Genomic DNA, 14717 nt, shown 5'->3' on the forward strand with positions numbered 1-14717 from the left:
ACGACTGAATCCTCTCAAAGTCAATTTGTTCTCATCTCATGTAGACTGATTTTTAGATTATCTGCCCCTCCCCTCCCTTCTTTAATTAAACTTTAAAAATATAAATAAATGAATAAAAATAATTCTTTAGATTCTTGATTTGGTAATGGTGAAATATTGGCAGCAGCACGAAATTTCCAAGCAAATCCACGGGAACATTACGTGTTTAGCAAACTAATTTTGATCGAAGCCTTTGCGGTCGCATGGAATATTTTGTAGCCATAATTGTCATCTCAGATTTTCTAACAATGTTCCTAAAAATTGTACTGCAAAATTTCAATCAAAACTAAAGGTGTAAAACCACTCAAACGCCATCAGATTTTGAGTCAGGATGAAATAAGTTACATTCTTGTTTATTTTGTTTTTTAAGTTCTACCATGGATGAAAATGTAGATGGTTCTACCCTGATACCGTTGCTATTTCGCGTTTAAGAAATTAATTTTCACGAAAGTAAAGTATAATTCTAATCTTTTATGAAATACTTACCTACATAGCCACAAAATCATTTTCCAAGAGAAATGCTGGCGTGACACTGTCATATGATACCGGGTTATATTTTTTGACAGGATATTACCAAGATGGTGTTTTTAATACTTTATACCTACAACAAAAATACAATCATCTACAGCACTTATTGTTAGAACGTTCAAGCAGCTACAGGTAAATTAACATTTGGTTGGATTTTGTTCAACGGACAACAATCAAGGGGCAAGTGTACTCTGAAACTCTAAGCATGTCTACATATTCTATCAAAATTGTATGTACAGAGCCTTCAGAAATATTACACTGTTCAGCAAGCTCGAAACGACCATTTTCGAGACTTTTGCCCGCACTTCTTCCACGTGACAAATGTTAGTTGCCGTTGATAGTCGATTCCCATGCTCCTCAACTTCAACGAACTCCTGACCAGTTTTGAATCGTTTAACCCACTCAAAATAGTGAGAAAAACTCATATAATGATCTTGGTAAACATTACTTAGCATACCAAAAGTTTCGGTACAAGGTATACCGAGCTTGAAACAAAATGTTTTTTTATGGTAAGATGTACTTTTGGAATTGCTAAAAATTTTCGAAATTGAATTTACAGGTATTTAAGAGGAGAGGAAGGAGAGAAAAAGAGAATGGAGGGTAGGGAAGGGATAAAAACTTGAGGGCCGAAACTTAGGCCTCCCCTGAGCGACCGTCCCCTCTGGAACCGGTCTTCTACGTTTTCCACCTCTGGGCACCCCCAAGAATGAAGGTCTAGAACCGCCTATGATATTAAGCTTCCATCGCCTTGCTAAGGCGCAGGGATACAACTATTTGAACTCTCCGGAACGCGTGAGGTATCACGCCTCAATTGAAGGCGTTTTCGATTCATCCGTATTTACATGACAAGATCTTCCAAATTGGTTTGCATTATATTGTTGATTTGAGTTCCTTTATGTAGTTAAATTTCTCCTGCTTCTTACTTTTTAATTATTCTGCAAAAATTATCCATTTGCGAAATACAATCCTGGTTTTAGCACTCTTAAACTACGGCCTTAACTGTCGAAACTGCAGTAGCGGCACAGGGAAACCGAAAAACCAAGCGGGGACGCTACTTCGATACTAAGCTTCCATCGCCTTGCTAAGGCGCAGGGATACAACTATTTGAACTCTCCGGAACGCGTGAGGTATCACGCCTCAATTGAAGGCGTTTTCGATTCATCCGTATTTACATGACAAGATCTCCATATTGTTTTGCATTATATTGTTGATTTGAGTTCCTTTCATGTAGTTAAATTTCTCCTGCTTCTTACTTTTAATTATTCTGCAAAAATTATCCATTTGCGAAATACAATCCTGGCTTTAGCGCCCTTAAACTACGGCCTTAACTGTCGAAACTGCAGTAGCGGCACAGGAACCGAAAACCAAGCGGGGACGCTACTTCAACTATAAAGCATAGGCGGTTCTACGGTGGTGCCTTTGGGTGCCAGGCACCCCAAGCAAATATTAAGTACGGTTATCGGAACCGTGAAATCTGCTGCTTTTAAAGATTCTGTATTCGCCCACACTGAGAGAAAATCCCAGCAATTACCTGAAAATGGTTTAAACAGAATTAAAATTGATAGGCGTGTTTTACAAAGATTCCACTGTTTTTTTTTTTATGATAAGATTGTAGTTTTGATGGAAAGCTTTGCTAAAAATTTTCTAAATTGAATTTACATGTATTTAAGTGGAGAGGAAGGAGAGAAAAAGAGAAAGGAGGGTAGGGAAGGGATACAACTTGAGGGCCGAAACTTAGGCCTCCCCTGAGCGACCGTCCCCTTTGGAGGCGGTCTCGGACATTTCCACCCTGGGCACCCCCAAGAATGAAGGTCTAGAACCGCCTATGCTTGCCGTGCTGCGATGCCGGGTAATAGTTCATGTGATGAAGAAACGGTTACAAAATATCTGGAAGTTCAGTGACGACAGTTCCATATGTTGTGCTCTCCCTCCCTCCCATATTAGAGCATCTCTTTTCATGTTTCCTCATAGGTATACTGTGCACAGCAACCCAAGTAGCACAAATAAATTGCAATAAATCTACAATTACATGGTACCTAATATTATTGCTACCGCATCGGAGTGTTGTGCAGGTTGCCTATTTACCGACTGAAGGAACCCGGCTTTTTATTGCAATGAGATTGCAGTATGCAGTAAGTTGCAATTTTTCCGTGCACTGGGTATTGTCTATCTTTCTGACACAATTCGGCATTTAAGTATCACCAAATGCTGTAAAAATATTGAATTTTCAATTTTATTGCAATAATCGCAATCTTATTTCTATACTTTCATTGCACGGTGCTTCTTGGGGCAGGGTCGAAAAAACCTCTCAAGAGCACCCAGTAATAAAGTGAGGACACTTCTATAGAATTTTGCAAAATGGAACCAGCGCGATTAGGTACGGCGATTTCAAAATCGTGCGACTTCTTCATTTCTTTTAAAAATACTCAATACATGTACTTTATTAAAATGTACACCATTATTCTCCTTTAAAATTACCCAACAGTTTTTCGATGAGAAGCAAAAACTGCTCATCATTCCGGGTGATTTTTAGAGATTATGTAAAAGCAACATTTTTACAACACTGTAGGTATGCTGGTTCCTCGCTAAATGCGGTCCGTTTTACCGTCGTCTTCCTCATTACGAAACCACATTCCCCATGATCCACCCCAGGCCGAACCAGACCAGCTCGCGGCAAGTCGGAAGCCACCCCTCCGGTGGCCGGTGGCGCAACCCTCCCCTCCCCGGCCTCGCGGCTCACCCCAGCGAGTCCAACCCCTTCCCCTCCCCGTCGCGACATCCGCGAACCCAGGGAGCCAGGCCGGCGCAGTGCTCTGTGGATCCCGTCTCTGAGCCGAGCTTTCGGGAACTCGTCGACCGAAACTTGACGCCGCTGTCCGGGAGTGGGGGAGCGTTCAGTCCCGGGCGCACACTTTTCCCCCCTCCCGCCCATCCTGGCCCCGGAGTGGAAACTCCGCTATCGAGCTCTCCCGACTTCGGTGGGGGAGCGAACGCATGCGCCCTGATAAAGGACTAGGTCGGTTCGATAGCTCGGCGTTGGCTAGGCCGGCCAAGTACGATCGCAACGCAGTCTAAATTCTCACGCTCATTCATGCGGCCCCATTGCGTCGTACTTTACGCGCTCCTAGTCGCAAATCACCCATCGCTCTAGTCGATTCCAACCTAAATTCTCCCTTAATCATCTCCTTAACTTACCACCTATACTATAGTTTCAAGTGTTACCACGTGATCAGTACTTATTGTCAAAACCGCAAAATTAATTTGACGTTTTTGACCGTGTGCCAAAGCCGAAGGAACTGTCAAGATAACAGCAAGCCGCCGCCATCGATTTTTAAACGGTGACGTCACCCCGACATAACCTCCTTGGTTTGTTTACGGCGCCAATGTGGCTGCTCGATGAGTGTTATCACTGATTAACACAAGTTATTTTTTGTCAATTTGTGCCAGGTATTATCGCCCAGTTACCTGAAGTGTAGGTGTGAAATGTTATTCGATTCGACGATCCCGAGTGCATCGGCGCGGATCGGACTTCCACCGCCTCCCTATGGCTCGAACGTCAATAGGGAGAGGCGAGTTATGTGGTGTGCACAGGAGACCAAGGAGCTCATCAGACTTGCCGGACGCATGTTCGGCACCAACGCCAACTGCAGGAAACACAGTAAGGAAGTCTATCAGATTATTTCCGATGAGATGAAGAGGCGAGGGCACCACAAAAGTCTCGAGCAGTGCCGGATAAAATGGAAGCATCTGAAAGGGTTCTACTTCGAGGCGCTTTTGAAAGATACCGAAGCGGATCAGTTGTTGATCTGTCCCTTTTTTAAAGAGCTCGAGCCGATCCTGAAGAACGCGAAGAAGGGAGCTGCTAGAGGTTCGGGTTCCTCTTCTACCTGCTCGCTTCTCACAAAGCCGAAGAAGAAGCCGGAGCAAACTCCTGCAAACAAGATGCCTGTCTTTCAGACAGTTCTGATCGACGAGAAGAAGACTGAGAAACCGGAAACCAGTGATAGTCAGAAATTTGTGATAGTTCAAGATCCTCTGGGAATGATGAAGCAGACTGTTGTTTTGAAACCGCAAGTCTCCACAACTGCAGGAACGCCTTTGAATCTCCAACAACCGAAATATGTTTTATCTAACAATCAGAATGGAGTTTGGCAGCAAATCCTACTCACTGGTAAGCAGTTTTGTAATTACTGTTTTTCCTAATCGTAGGAGTTGATTTGTTTTACTATGAGAGAGAAGGGGTACTTTTTTTAAGTGGTTTTGATCAATTTTATGGAACCAAGCAATACCTACCCAGAAATTTGTATTGATCAGGCTAAAGTGCAAAACGCGCGTATCTTAATAGTGTTGCTTCAAAATCTCTGCTCGTTTTATTTTCTTTTAGTAGAAACAAGTCAAATGTATAGCTTGAGATTTCTACTGAATATTCTGCTAGGTAATACAGAAGAAAAATCAAGGAAGTTTTCAAGAAAATAAGTTGACTGCTTTTCTACAGAAAAAATAAAGTACCTACTTAAGAATGCTAGGAATTTGGAAAACTAAAGGTTTGCCAAAGGAGGAGAGGCCATACCTATCCTCGAAAGATGTCACACTAGTGCATGGACTACAGCTGTGATTTCAACCGTGTTTAGCAGAAAGAAACGAAGCCACATCCACTATTGTCAAATTCAATTGGGAAATTTACTTTTAAACCTAAAAACGAGCGTGCGGATTTTAGTGCAAATTTCAGTGAATTTTCTGCATAGCACTAAGCAAATTCTTACAAACTTTCATAGGAATTCGCACTAACGTTCTCTTGTAAAAAATTGAATTGTCCAGCTAAATTTGGCAACAGCTGATGTGGTTTGGTTCCTCTCTGCTTAACGCGGTCTGTTTAACATAGCAGTAGCCAAAGTTGACCATTGTATCTCCTCTGCAACTTTCAATAATCCTGCACGATGTTTTATTTTTTTGTTTTTCAAATAAAATGAAAGGAAATATCACCTTGAAGGTTTCTCTGTATTCTTTTGAATGAGAAAAAATTGGGGCATTTTACATGAAGTGTCACAAACGGCTATTACATTAGAAATGCAATAATATGAGCCTTTCTTAAAATAGTCATGTGTTTTCACGCAAAAACGAAGGGAAATATTAACTTTTCTCCCGTTTCAAATCACTGATGCTTTTGAATGCAGGTATTACTTATGCTCTTGATATTGAATCAAGTGCGCAACTATTCGAACTCCGGGGCAGGTATGTGGTATCACGCGAAATTGAAATCTTAGCGTTATGCAGGACCTGATTTACCTACTTGCCGCCCCTTCTCATTCGTTTTGAAACATCAATACGAACCATCTAGGAGGAGGAGGACGCGTTTACTCGTGTTGAGCACATTTTTTGTGTAAGCCCTGTCAACACTAGCAAAAATTCACGGAACACTGCGCGGAAATTAAATTCCGTAAACCTATCTCTGTGTGGACAAGGCCTTTTATTCATAATAAAGAACGGAAAAATTATGAAAGATTAATTATGAATTTGGTTTATGATTTTAATTTCCGCCACCTCGCCAACCGCACTGTGTTTTGCGCAATGCGTGAAGTATCCCTTAAGTCTCGTAAGCGCTATGCGTTTCACGCCGACCGCTGCTGCTGACCGCACTGTTGACGCAATGCGTGAAGTATTCATGCAGTCTTGTAGGCGCTGTGCGTTTCACGCCGACCGCGATGACCTCACTGTGTTCGACGCAATGCGTGAAGTATTCTCGCAGTCTCGTAGGCGCTAATTTGTGTTACATGCCGACCGCCGCGCCGAGGGCTTCTCCTCTTCATCTCGAGTCCTCGTCATCATTGCTTTCTGCGCCGCGCCGCGCCGCTCCAGGCCAAATTGCGTGTTTGGTTTCTCTCTCTACTAGACTAACGAAAGGCGCTGTATCTTGTATCACCAAAAGACGAACAAATTAGTAATTACTATACTTCAACCCTTAGGAAATGAGAGATTTTTTCGCCTTTTCTCGTTTGTAATTTTTTTTCTGATTCAGATTTTTTTCTGGATACCTACATTTGATAAAATTACAACATTTGCCACCCCCTAAATCCAGCCCGGGCGCTATGGTGTCTCAAGGTAGTAACGTTTATGAGTGCCGCGATATTCATGAAGATTGCGTGATTACGTACGTTGCTACAAAATCGCTGGAGGAATCACGCACTTGCCGCGATACTTAGCTGAAATCGCGTATACTTTCCCTATGGTTTCATCAAACCGCAGGAATAATCGCGTATATTTTGAATGTTCGCTGAAATTAGCATAGAAATGTTTCATGAATCAACCCTGGTCAAAGCAGAAATCAAGCGCGCAACTATTCGAACTTCGGAGTAGGTATGTGGTATCCCGCGAAATCGAAGGAAAATCTTAACTTTTCGCCAGTCTCAAAGTACTTACATTTATGAATGCCAGGTACTCATGGAAAAATGCGTAATTTACCGATGGTTCCACAGAACCGCTGGAAAAATCGCGTCCAAGCCGCAAAATTAAGGAGAAAAACGTGTAATTCTTTATTTAATTTTGAAACCGGTGGAAAAATTTTGTACTTGGCGCGACATAGTGATGAAAATCGCGTGATCATTCATTTTTTCACGGAACCGCTGGAAATATCGCGTATTTGAAGCGATACTGACAGATGATAATTGCTTAAATTTCTTAAGTTTTTACAAAATCGCTGGAAATGTCGCGCATGTTTTGAATATTCACAAAAATCTGCATTAAACTGTTTTACGCAGCAGCACCAGTCTAAGGGCACAGAAACCTGCAACTATTCGAACTCCGCTGCAGTAGTCAAAAGGTACACTGCAAAAAACCACACATTGGATTAGATTCCAGGCTCTTAAAAACATCGACAAGAAAAAATACTCTTGATTCAATCAGATTTAAGCTTAAATCAAGAACCAAGCCTCTTAATTTGAGTGGATTTCCTATTGATTTAAGTTTAAATCTGATTGAATCAAGAGTCCTTTTTCTTGTCAATGTTTCCAAGAGTCTGGACTCTAGATCCAATGTGTTTTTTTTTCCAGTGCAGGCAATGCTCGCATCATTAAAAGCTATGCAATCAAGCGCGCAACCATTCGGACTGCGGAGTAAGCATGTGGTATCACAAGAAATTGAAGGAGAATCTTAGCTTTCTGCCTGCCTCAAGTTACTGACGCTTATGAATGTAGGTGTATTACTTATGCTCGCATCGTTCAATGCGGAAATCAAGCGCGCATTTACCGCTGGGTAAATCGTGTATTTGTCGCGTTATTGAGATGCTAATCCGGTAATTTCTCACATTTTTCCCAGACCGCCGGGAAAATCATGTATTTTCCGTGATGTGGATGTGAAAAACGCACAATCTTTACCATTCAATTGGTAACCACTCGAGGAATCGCGTATTTGCCGCGATACTGAGGAGAATTCAAGTAACTTGATAAATGCGTAATTTTTTAAGATTTCACAAAACTGCTGGAAAAAGTTCATATTTTTCGCGATATTGAGAAGGTCCAGTTACACGATCAAATTGAGCCATCAAATTGGGCCTCTTATTGGTCGCATCCTCACCTCAGGTCTTTTCCCACCAATCGAGCTTCAGTTTGATGGCTCAATTTGATCGTGCACCTGAATCTAGATGAATATCGCGTAGTTTCCCATTTTTATACAAAACCAAAAATTGTCGAGGAAGTGAAAGAAAGGACGCTTAGATTCGGTAATTATTCTGTAGAAATTGACGTAGACGCACATTAGATGCTTTGAAGTGTCGAAAATTTTATGGGAAAAGCCCCCCGAACCCCCCTTCCGCCCCCCTCGTTCTGAGTCCCGGGATCCACCTATGATTGCACTCTCGTTTCTTCTTTCAGGAAACCAAATGCAGATAGACTTCTTTCACTATGCACTGAAAAAAACAAAGTTACCGGGTATATAAACATTTCGGCATTATGGGCTCCGAGGCTGCGGGGGGGGGGGGGGGCTTCCAGGTGCTAAAGCTGTAGCTTCAATTGCTCCGGGTGTCACGCCCGGAACTTTCGGCCAGTGTTGAAATGGGTAGACAAAGCTGTAGACAAAAAAGACATACTCGTAGACGTACCGTCCGCGTTCCGGGCTCAGCAGGCTGATTGTTGAACGTTATAGACAAAGCCGTAGACGTTAAAGACAAAAGGGATCTGGAGAGACCCTATGACTGTGGAAGCGGATGGTTGCAATGGATAGAGGAGGTAAGTGGAACGCGATTAGTAGAGAGGAACCAAGGAACCACATCAGCTATTGCCAAATGTCACCTGGCTATTTTATTTTTTACAAGAGAGCGTTCGTGCAGATTCCTTCAAAGTTTTTAAAGAATCTCCTTCGTACTATGCAGAAAATTCACTGAAATTTGCACAACCGTTTTAATGTAATAAATTGAATTACCCAATTAAATTCGGCAATAGCCGGTGTGGCTTGGTTCCTTCCCGCCTAACGAAGTCCACTCAATAGACTAACGGCAACCCACGAGAGACTCAACGGTTAGTTCATAATTTTCTCCCTTAGTCTATATTAACTACCCTTTTCAACCAATAGGATCGCTTCATACTCCCTACGAGATAGACCATAAGTACGGTTTCCACGGCCGGAATTTTTTTTCTTTTTTCTAGAGTAACGTGTTAACTTTTTTAGATCATTTTGGAAGAAGAAGAAAAAAAAAAAGAAAAAAAAAGTTGACACGTTACTCTAGAAAAAAGAAAAAAAAATCCGGCCGTGGAAACCGGAATGAGACGGTACGGGAGATCATGGATGCCAAAAAGACCATCGTGCATGACATTATGACAAAACAACTCATTTGGTATGGTCATGTCCAGAGAATGGCAGAAGACAGGTTGCCGAAGAAGGTCCTTGACTGGGTTCCTCCTGGGAGAAGACGCAGAGGACGCCCAATGAATGGTTGGAGGGAAGGGATTGAAGCGGAAATGTTAAGGTGCTCAATCCCCCAAGATTTGTGGTTTGAAGAGAGCAGTGGAGGTTAGGAGTCGTAGAGCGCGAGGGAGTGCTGTAAAGCGACTTATATGTATGTACGTGTCAACTTTGAGATTTTCCGTCATCATGACGTCATCGCGCATCGCACGAAGGAAACTCCAGACCGTATCGCGTTTCACCGGTCCACGCTCTCAAGGATCATCGCCATCTCCGTTGTCCATAAATTTAGCATCCTCCTCTCCGAAGGGGAAGGGTCTCCCCCCCCCCCGGGGGGGGGGGGGGGGGGGGTCGATGCGCGAGTTGTGACAGCGGCGCCGGCGACGACGTCGCAGCGCGGTCGGATGTGAGACTGCTACCACATCGAACATCCACGTCCACGCGAGGTGGGTTATTTTCGGTACCCGATGGTGGGCCCCCTCCGCCCCCTCGGCCGGGCCCGCAGGCCACCCGCAGCCGCGAGGGGGCGCCCCCGGCTCTACTCTCTCGCCGCCGCCGCCGGGTCGGGGTTCGGAGCGGTGGAACCATTTCTCTGTTTCAGCTATCGCTTCCTCTCCGAAAGCGTCTACTCATCCAGCCACCGGGCCAAGAATAGCTCGCCCGCTCCGTGAAAAATGGTCCCGGAGCCGCCGCACAGCCCGCCCGGATTTTTCGTCGAGGGGCCGAGGTCGAGTTTAGGTCCAGTTACACGATCAAATTGAGCCATCAAATTTGATCGCATTCGAATGCGACCAATGAGAGGCCCAATTTGATGGCTCAATTTGATCGTGTAACTGGACCTCTAGCCGGCTTTTGTCTGGGGAGTAGGCACTATGGGCACCCGGGGTGTCTACCGTCAGGGTTTCAATTTTTCGTGAAAAATCAAATCTTAAAAATCAAAACGTGACCCTCTTTCAACGTTGCTGAACGTCCGTTCTAATTGTATATTTTTACTCGGAAACTAATTAAGACACTTCCTCTTTAAAATTTCACAAATTTTTAAGGGATTATTGCAAAAATCAGCGGAATTTTGGGCTGCAGATTTGATTGTGTGAAAAAGAACAATTCTTCGGGTAGATTTTCCAACCTTGGAATGGAGGTACGCTCTTGTGTCCGCGGAACGACGAAGTGAGAAAAATGGACTAGATTTTGCAATTAGAAACTACAATTTCTGGCTCATCCGGAAAATCACATATGTCTTAAGGGAAACTAATGGAAAATGCGTTGTTTTTAAACTGAGCCAGAAATTGTAGTTCCTGCCGTGAGGCGCAGAAACGTTGCGTCGAATCGCGAGAGACAGTCGGCGTTTTTGAACCCTTTTCCACCCCAGTGGCGATTCTCGTAAGTTGGCAACTCTCTTAATCCTCCATTTGAATCCATTGAAAATATCGATTTTAGAAGAGGCAACCTTCCTCACCAGGAATCTATTATTTTTTACGTACATTTAAATGGAGGCAAAACAGTGTTGTCAACTTACGTTAATCGCCACTGTATCCACCCCCGATCAGGACATCAGGAAACTGCCGGTAATGGCAAGTCGTCACCTCCTGGCCAAAGTATCACAAGCGCCATGCGACGCTTAAAAATTTCCGTCGTCACGTTATTTTTTTACAGAGAAATCACTCAACGAAGCTGCCCGAAAATCACACTGAAACTTCTTTGTGCCGCTGATAAAATTCAGTGAAATTTTCTAACAGATTCAACCAACAATTGAATCGTGTCTTGCGAAAACCGCTAATGTCCATTTTCCCAGCTTTCAGTTTTTTTATGTTGATAATACCTTTGAAGTGTTGACATAATCACGAAAGTGGTGCAAATACTCTTTTTGGGATTAAGCTAACCTAAATCGAGTATTAACACTACTTTCATGGTTTCTTGTCACTCAGAAAAGTATTATCAACCTACAAAAACTCAAGACTGAAAAATGAACACTAGCAGTTTTCCCACGCCACAATTCAATTTCTCTGTAAAAAAGTAGTGTGTGTGTATGTATAAGCCGCTTTTACGGCGCGCTAGGGTGCTCTGCGACGCCTACCCCCCACAGGAATTTGTCATGGTAGAGATCCTCCGGAAGCTGCCCCCCCCCCGCCCCCCAAGTGTAGTGTGTGTTACTTTTTTTTTAAAAAAAAAAGTAATGTGGCGGCGGAAATTTTGAAACGTCGCATGGTGCTCGTTAAACTTTGGCCGAAAAGTGACGAAGTGTCGATCCTTGAAATCCTTTTATAAGCTGATAAGCTGAAGTCATAAGAAGACCGAAGAAAATTGCGGGAAAATACACAGATTGACTGAAATCTGAGAGATTTATTGTCTTCTTGCCAGGAAGCGGAGGTTCGATCTCGAACCGCGAAACTCGGAACTCGTGCCCCTTGTGCGACCCGTCTTCAGCCAACCTGGGTACTTGGCTACCTCCCGGGTCTCGGCTCTCGATTTCAGCCTCTTTCAGCCTGGTCCCACGAGCCACTCTTTCAGTTTCAGCACATCCGCTCCAGTCGCATGCCCTTTGTGTCCACCACGGGCGCTGCCCCCAAGTTCTCCACCCCCGGGTCATCGTGGTCTCGCCGTGTTGTTGTTTCGAGTTCGGGAATCGTGATTCTGTGACTTCGTACTTAGCCGACTCCGCCGGTACCTCCCTGTCTCCTATCGATCCTGTGCCTCGTTTATTGAACTTATCGAAAATCGAGCGATCCTATTGGTGATCTATGCCGATTTCGTCCGGCGTTCAACTCGGGAACATGTAAAAAACGTCTGTAATCTTGGTGATAATCTCCGCAGTAGATGTTGAGATTACGCTGTTTTTGAGGTTAAACGCTCGACGAAGTTGATAGCTCACTGTACTGCCGTGCCCAAGGAAAACCCCGTATGAGCAATCGGACGTTGCCAAAATTGACCCGGATAAAATATTTATGTTCGAGGAGACCTTACAGTTGTTTCTCTTTGACATTTTTAGATTAACTAGACAAAATTCAAACGAAATTGTTTGGAAATTTCATGAGAAATTATTCAAAAATTTCTCAGAAAGTTCAAATTTTATCAGAAACTTGGCATCGTCCGTAAGTTTATGTGGCGTTTTTCCGTAATACAGCAGAATAGGTTCACCGTTTTCGATTAGTCCAGTAAATCAGGCTGCAAGCGGGCTGATCTTCGGAAGTTCTTCTTGAGGATGGATTATCGGTTTTTGTGGCTCACTAACTTTCTGCTGTCGACGGCTTACTGTTGCCGGTTGCATTCATCGAGTTGCGTGCAGTCCCTAGCGATTTTCCGTAAAATTATTGCGTTTTTCAAAATTTTATTGAAGCGACAGATTTATAACCATTTAGGTATGGGTGTCCGAGTTTTTTTTTTTTTTACTTTTGCTTCTTCTAAATTCGTGGGAAAAGAAACAAAAATTGAATTTCATGCCAGGAAGAACACTCAAGCTTGAATCATCTTGGCTCAAAGTAGGTATACCAAACAAAAATGATTGACACCTATCTGAATTTTTTTGACGATCTTAGAATATTGAGAAAATCTCCGGGAGTGTCGTTCTACTTGGAAGAAACAATTATTGACGGTGGCGCTATCATATCAGATAAATTAATGAGCCCCAAAAACTGATAATACAACCGAGAGGATGGTTGCGATAAGACAGGACCGAGAAATGACGTCATTGAATAGTTGGCTCACGTGGTCGCCCGTATAGAAGAATTTTAGACAGATCGTTGGAAAATTGAGTTCCTCATGTGACCCAATCTCAAATTTTCGTCCACATCAAGAACCAACGAATGATGTCACGCCATTTCAGTCCACTCTTAATGGGCAGAATCCTGCAAAAAGAGCCGAACACATCAGTTCACTGAAGGAGCACGTGTCTCTTCAGTGGCACGTTTGTCGTTCCTGAAAACCACTAGACAAGGTACGAATTTAATCAATCCGATACATGTTTCTTAACCAGAATTTAACGTAAAACACGATTCGCACAACGAAAATTACTGAAACCAACTCCTAACGAAGATATTAACGTTTTCATTTCACATTGGTTACGAGGAATTTGAACTACCCGCTCACAAGAAACTCAAAGCTCTACGTGAGTCAAATCGCGCACTACAACGGTTTCAGCAAGCTTCTCAATCGAACAATGTTCATTTCCCACCATGTGTTGTTCATGCTATTAGCAATTTGCTATAGCTGAGCCAAAGCGTCAAGATTGAGGTTGCCAGATTTTTATATCGCAGAGACTGTCATGATAGCGTTTAGCGCGCGATGTGAATCACGTAGAGCATTGAGTTTTCATGAGCGGGTGGTTTGAATCCACGCACCAAGAATCATTAAATATTTTCGGAAGGAGTTGATTTCGGTCATTTTCGTTGTGCGCATCGTGTTTTACGTGAAATTTTGGTGAAGAAACATGTATCAGAATGCTGAAATTCGTACCTTGTCTAGTGGTCCATTAATTAAATTGGTGGACAAAAGGATAGACACAAAAGAAACTTGGAGTATCCTATTGGTTGAAACGAGTGCTTCTTATAGACCAAGTGGGAATTGGTGGACTAACTATAGGGTCTCTCGGGAGTTGTCGTTAGTCAGTCTATTACCGACCACCTTTGTCCATCGTAACCTTCACCAATAGGATCGCTCCATTTTCTCCATGTTTCCTTTGTCTATCGATTTCAATAATCAGCCCGCTGAAGTACGAAATCCATCGATCAGCCCGTGGGTCTCATCCCTTTCACCTCTTTGGCATTCCTGTTTATGCTAAAATTTGACGCATACCTCACGCAATGGAGAATTTGCACACTAAAATTTTATTGCTTCGTCTGAGAGTGCTTAATGAGCTGAGTTCGCAGTATTTTTCATAATTTTTTTCTGACATGGGAAATTGTAGAAAAATAGATTTAAAAGTGAGAAAATATGCCGCCTCATGACGTCATCTGGCGGCGTTTTCCATTTGAACACGTGTATTTTAGCAGATTAGGTTATTTTGTCATATTTCCTCCAATAATCGTCTAATTTAGAAACCAAGGATATCCTCGTACTCAGTTTTCCTATCAGTACCATTTTAAAGATTAAATTTACAAAATTTCAGACACCTGCAAATTCTCTATTGCCTTGATCCCACGGCAGAAATTTTACAAGACATTCCATGGAATCTCCCAGCCCTATACTTGAAATCCCTCTGAAGTAAGGGTTGTGAGGCACAGGATTTCATCACACTTGAAGATACACTGAGCGAGATTTGTGGC

General features: G+C 43.0%; 1 protein-coding gene across 1 annotated transcript in view; it reads left to right on the forward strand.

Moving 5' to 3' along the window:
• The first annotated feature begins 3601 nt into the window (after nucleotides 1-3601).
• Nucleotides 3602-14717, forward strand: part of LOC109034770 (uncharacterized) — a 31003-nt gene continuing 19887 nt past the window's right edge. The window contains exon 1 of the mRNA XM_019048089.2: nucleotides 3602-4738. Within this exon, the coding sequence (XP_018903634.2) occupies nucleotides 4051-4738 (688 nt within the window). The 5' untranslated portion in view covers nucleotides 3602-4050. The remainder of the gene's footprint in view (nucleotides 4739-14717) is intronic.

The sequence above is a fragment of the Bemisia tabaci genome, chromosome 6 (genome assembly GCF_918797505.1).
Source record: "Bemisia tabaci chromosome 6, PGI_BMITA_v3".
Taxonomy (NCBI): Eukaryota; Metazoa; Arthropoda; class Insecta; order Hemiptera; family Aleyrodidae; genus Bemisia; species Bemisia tabaci.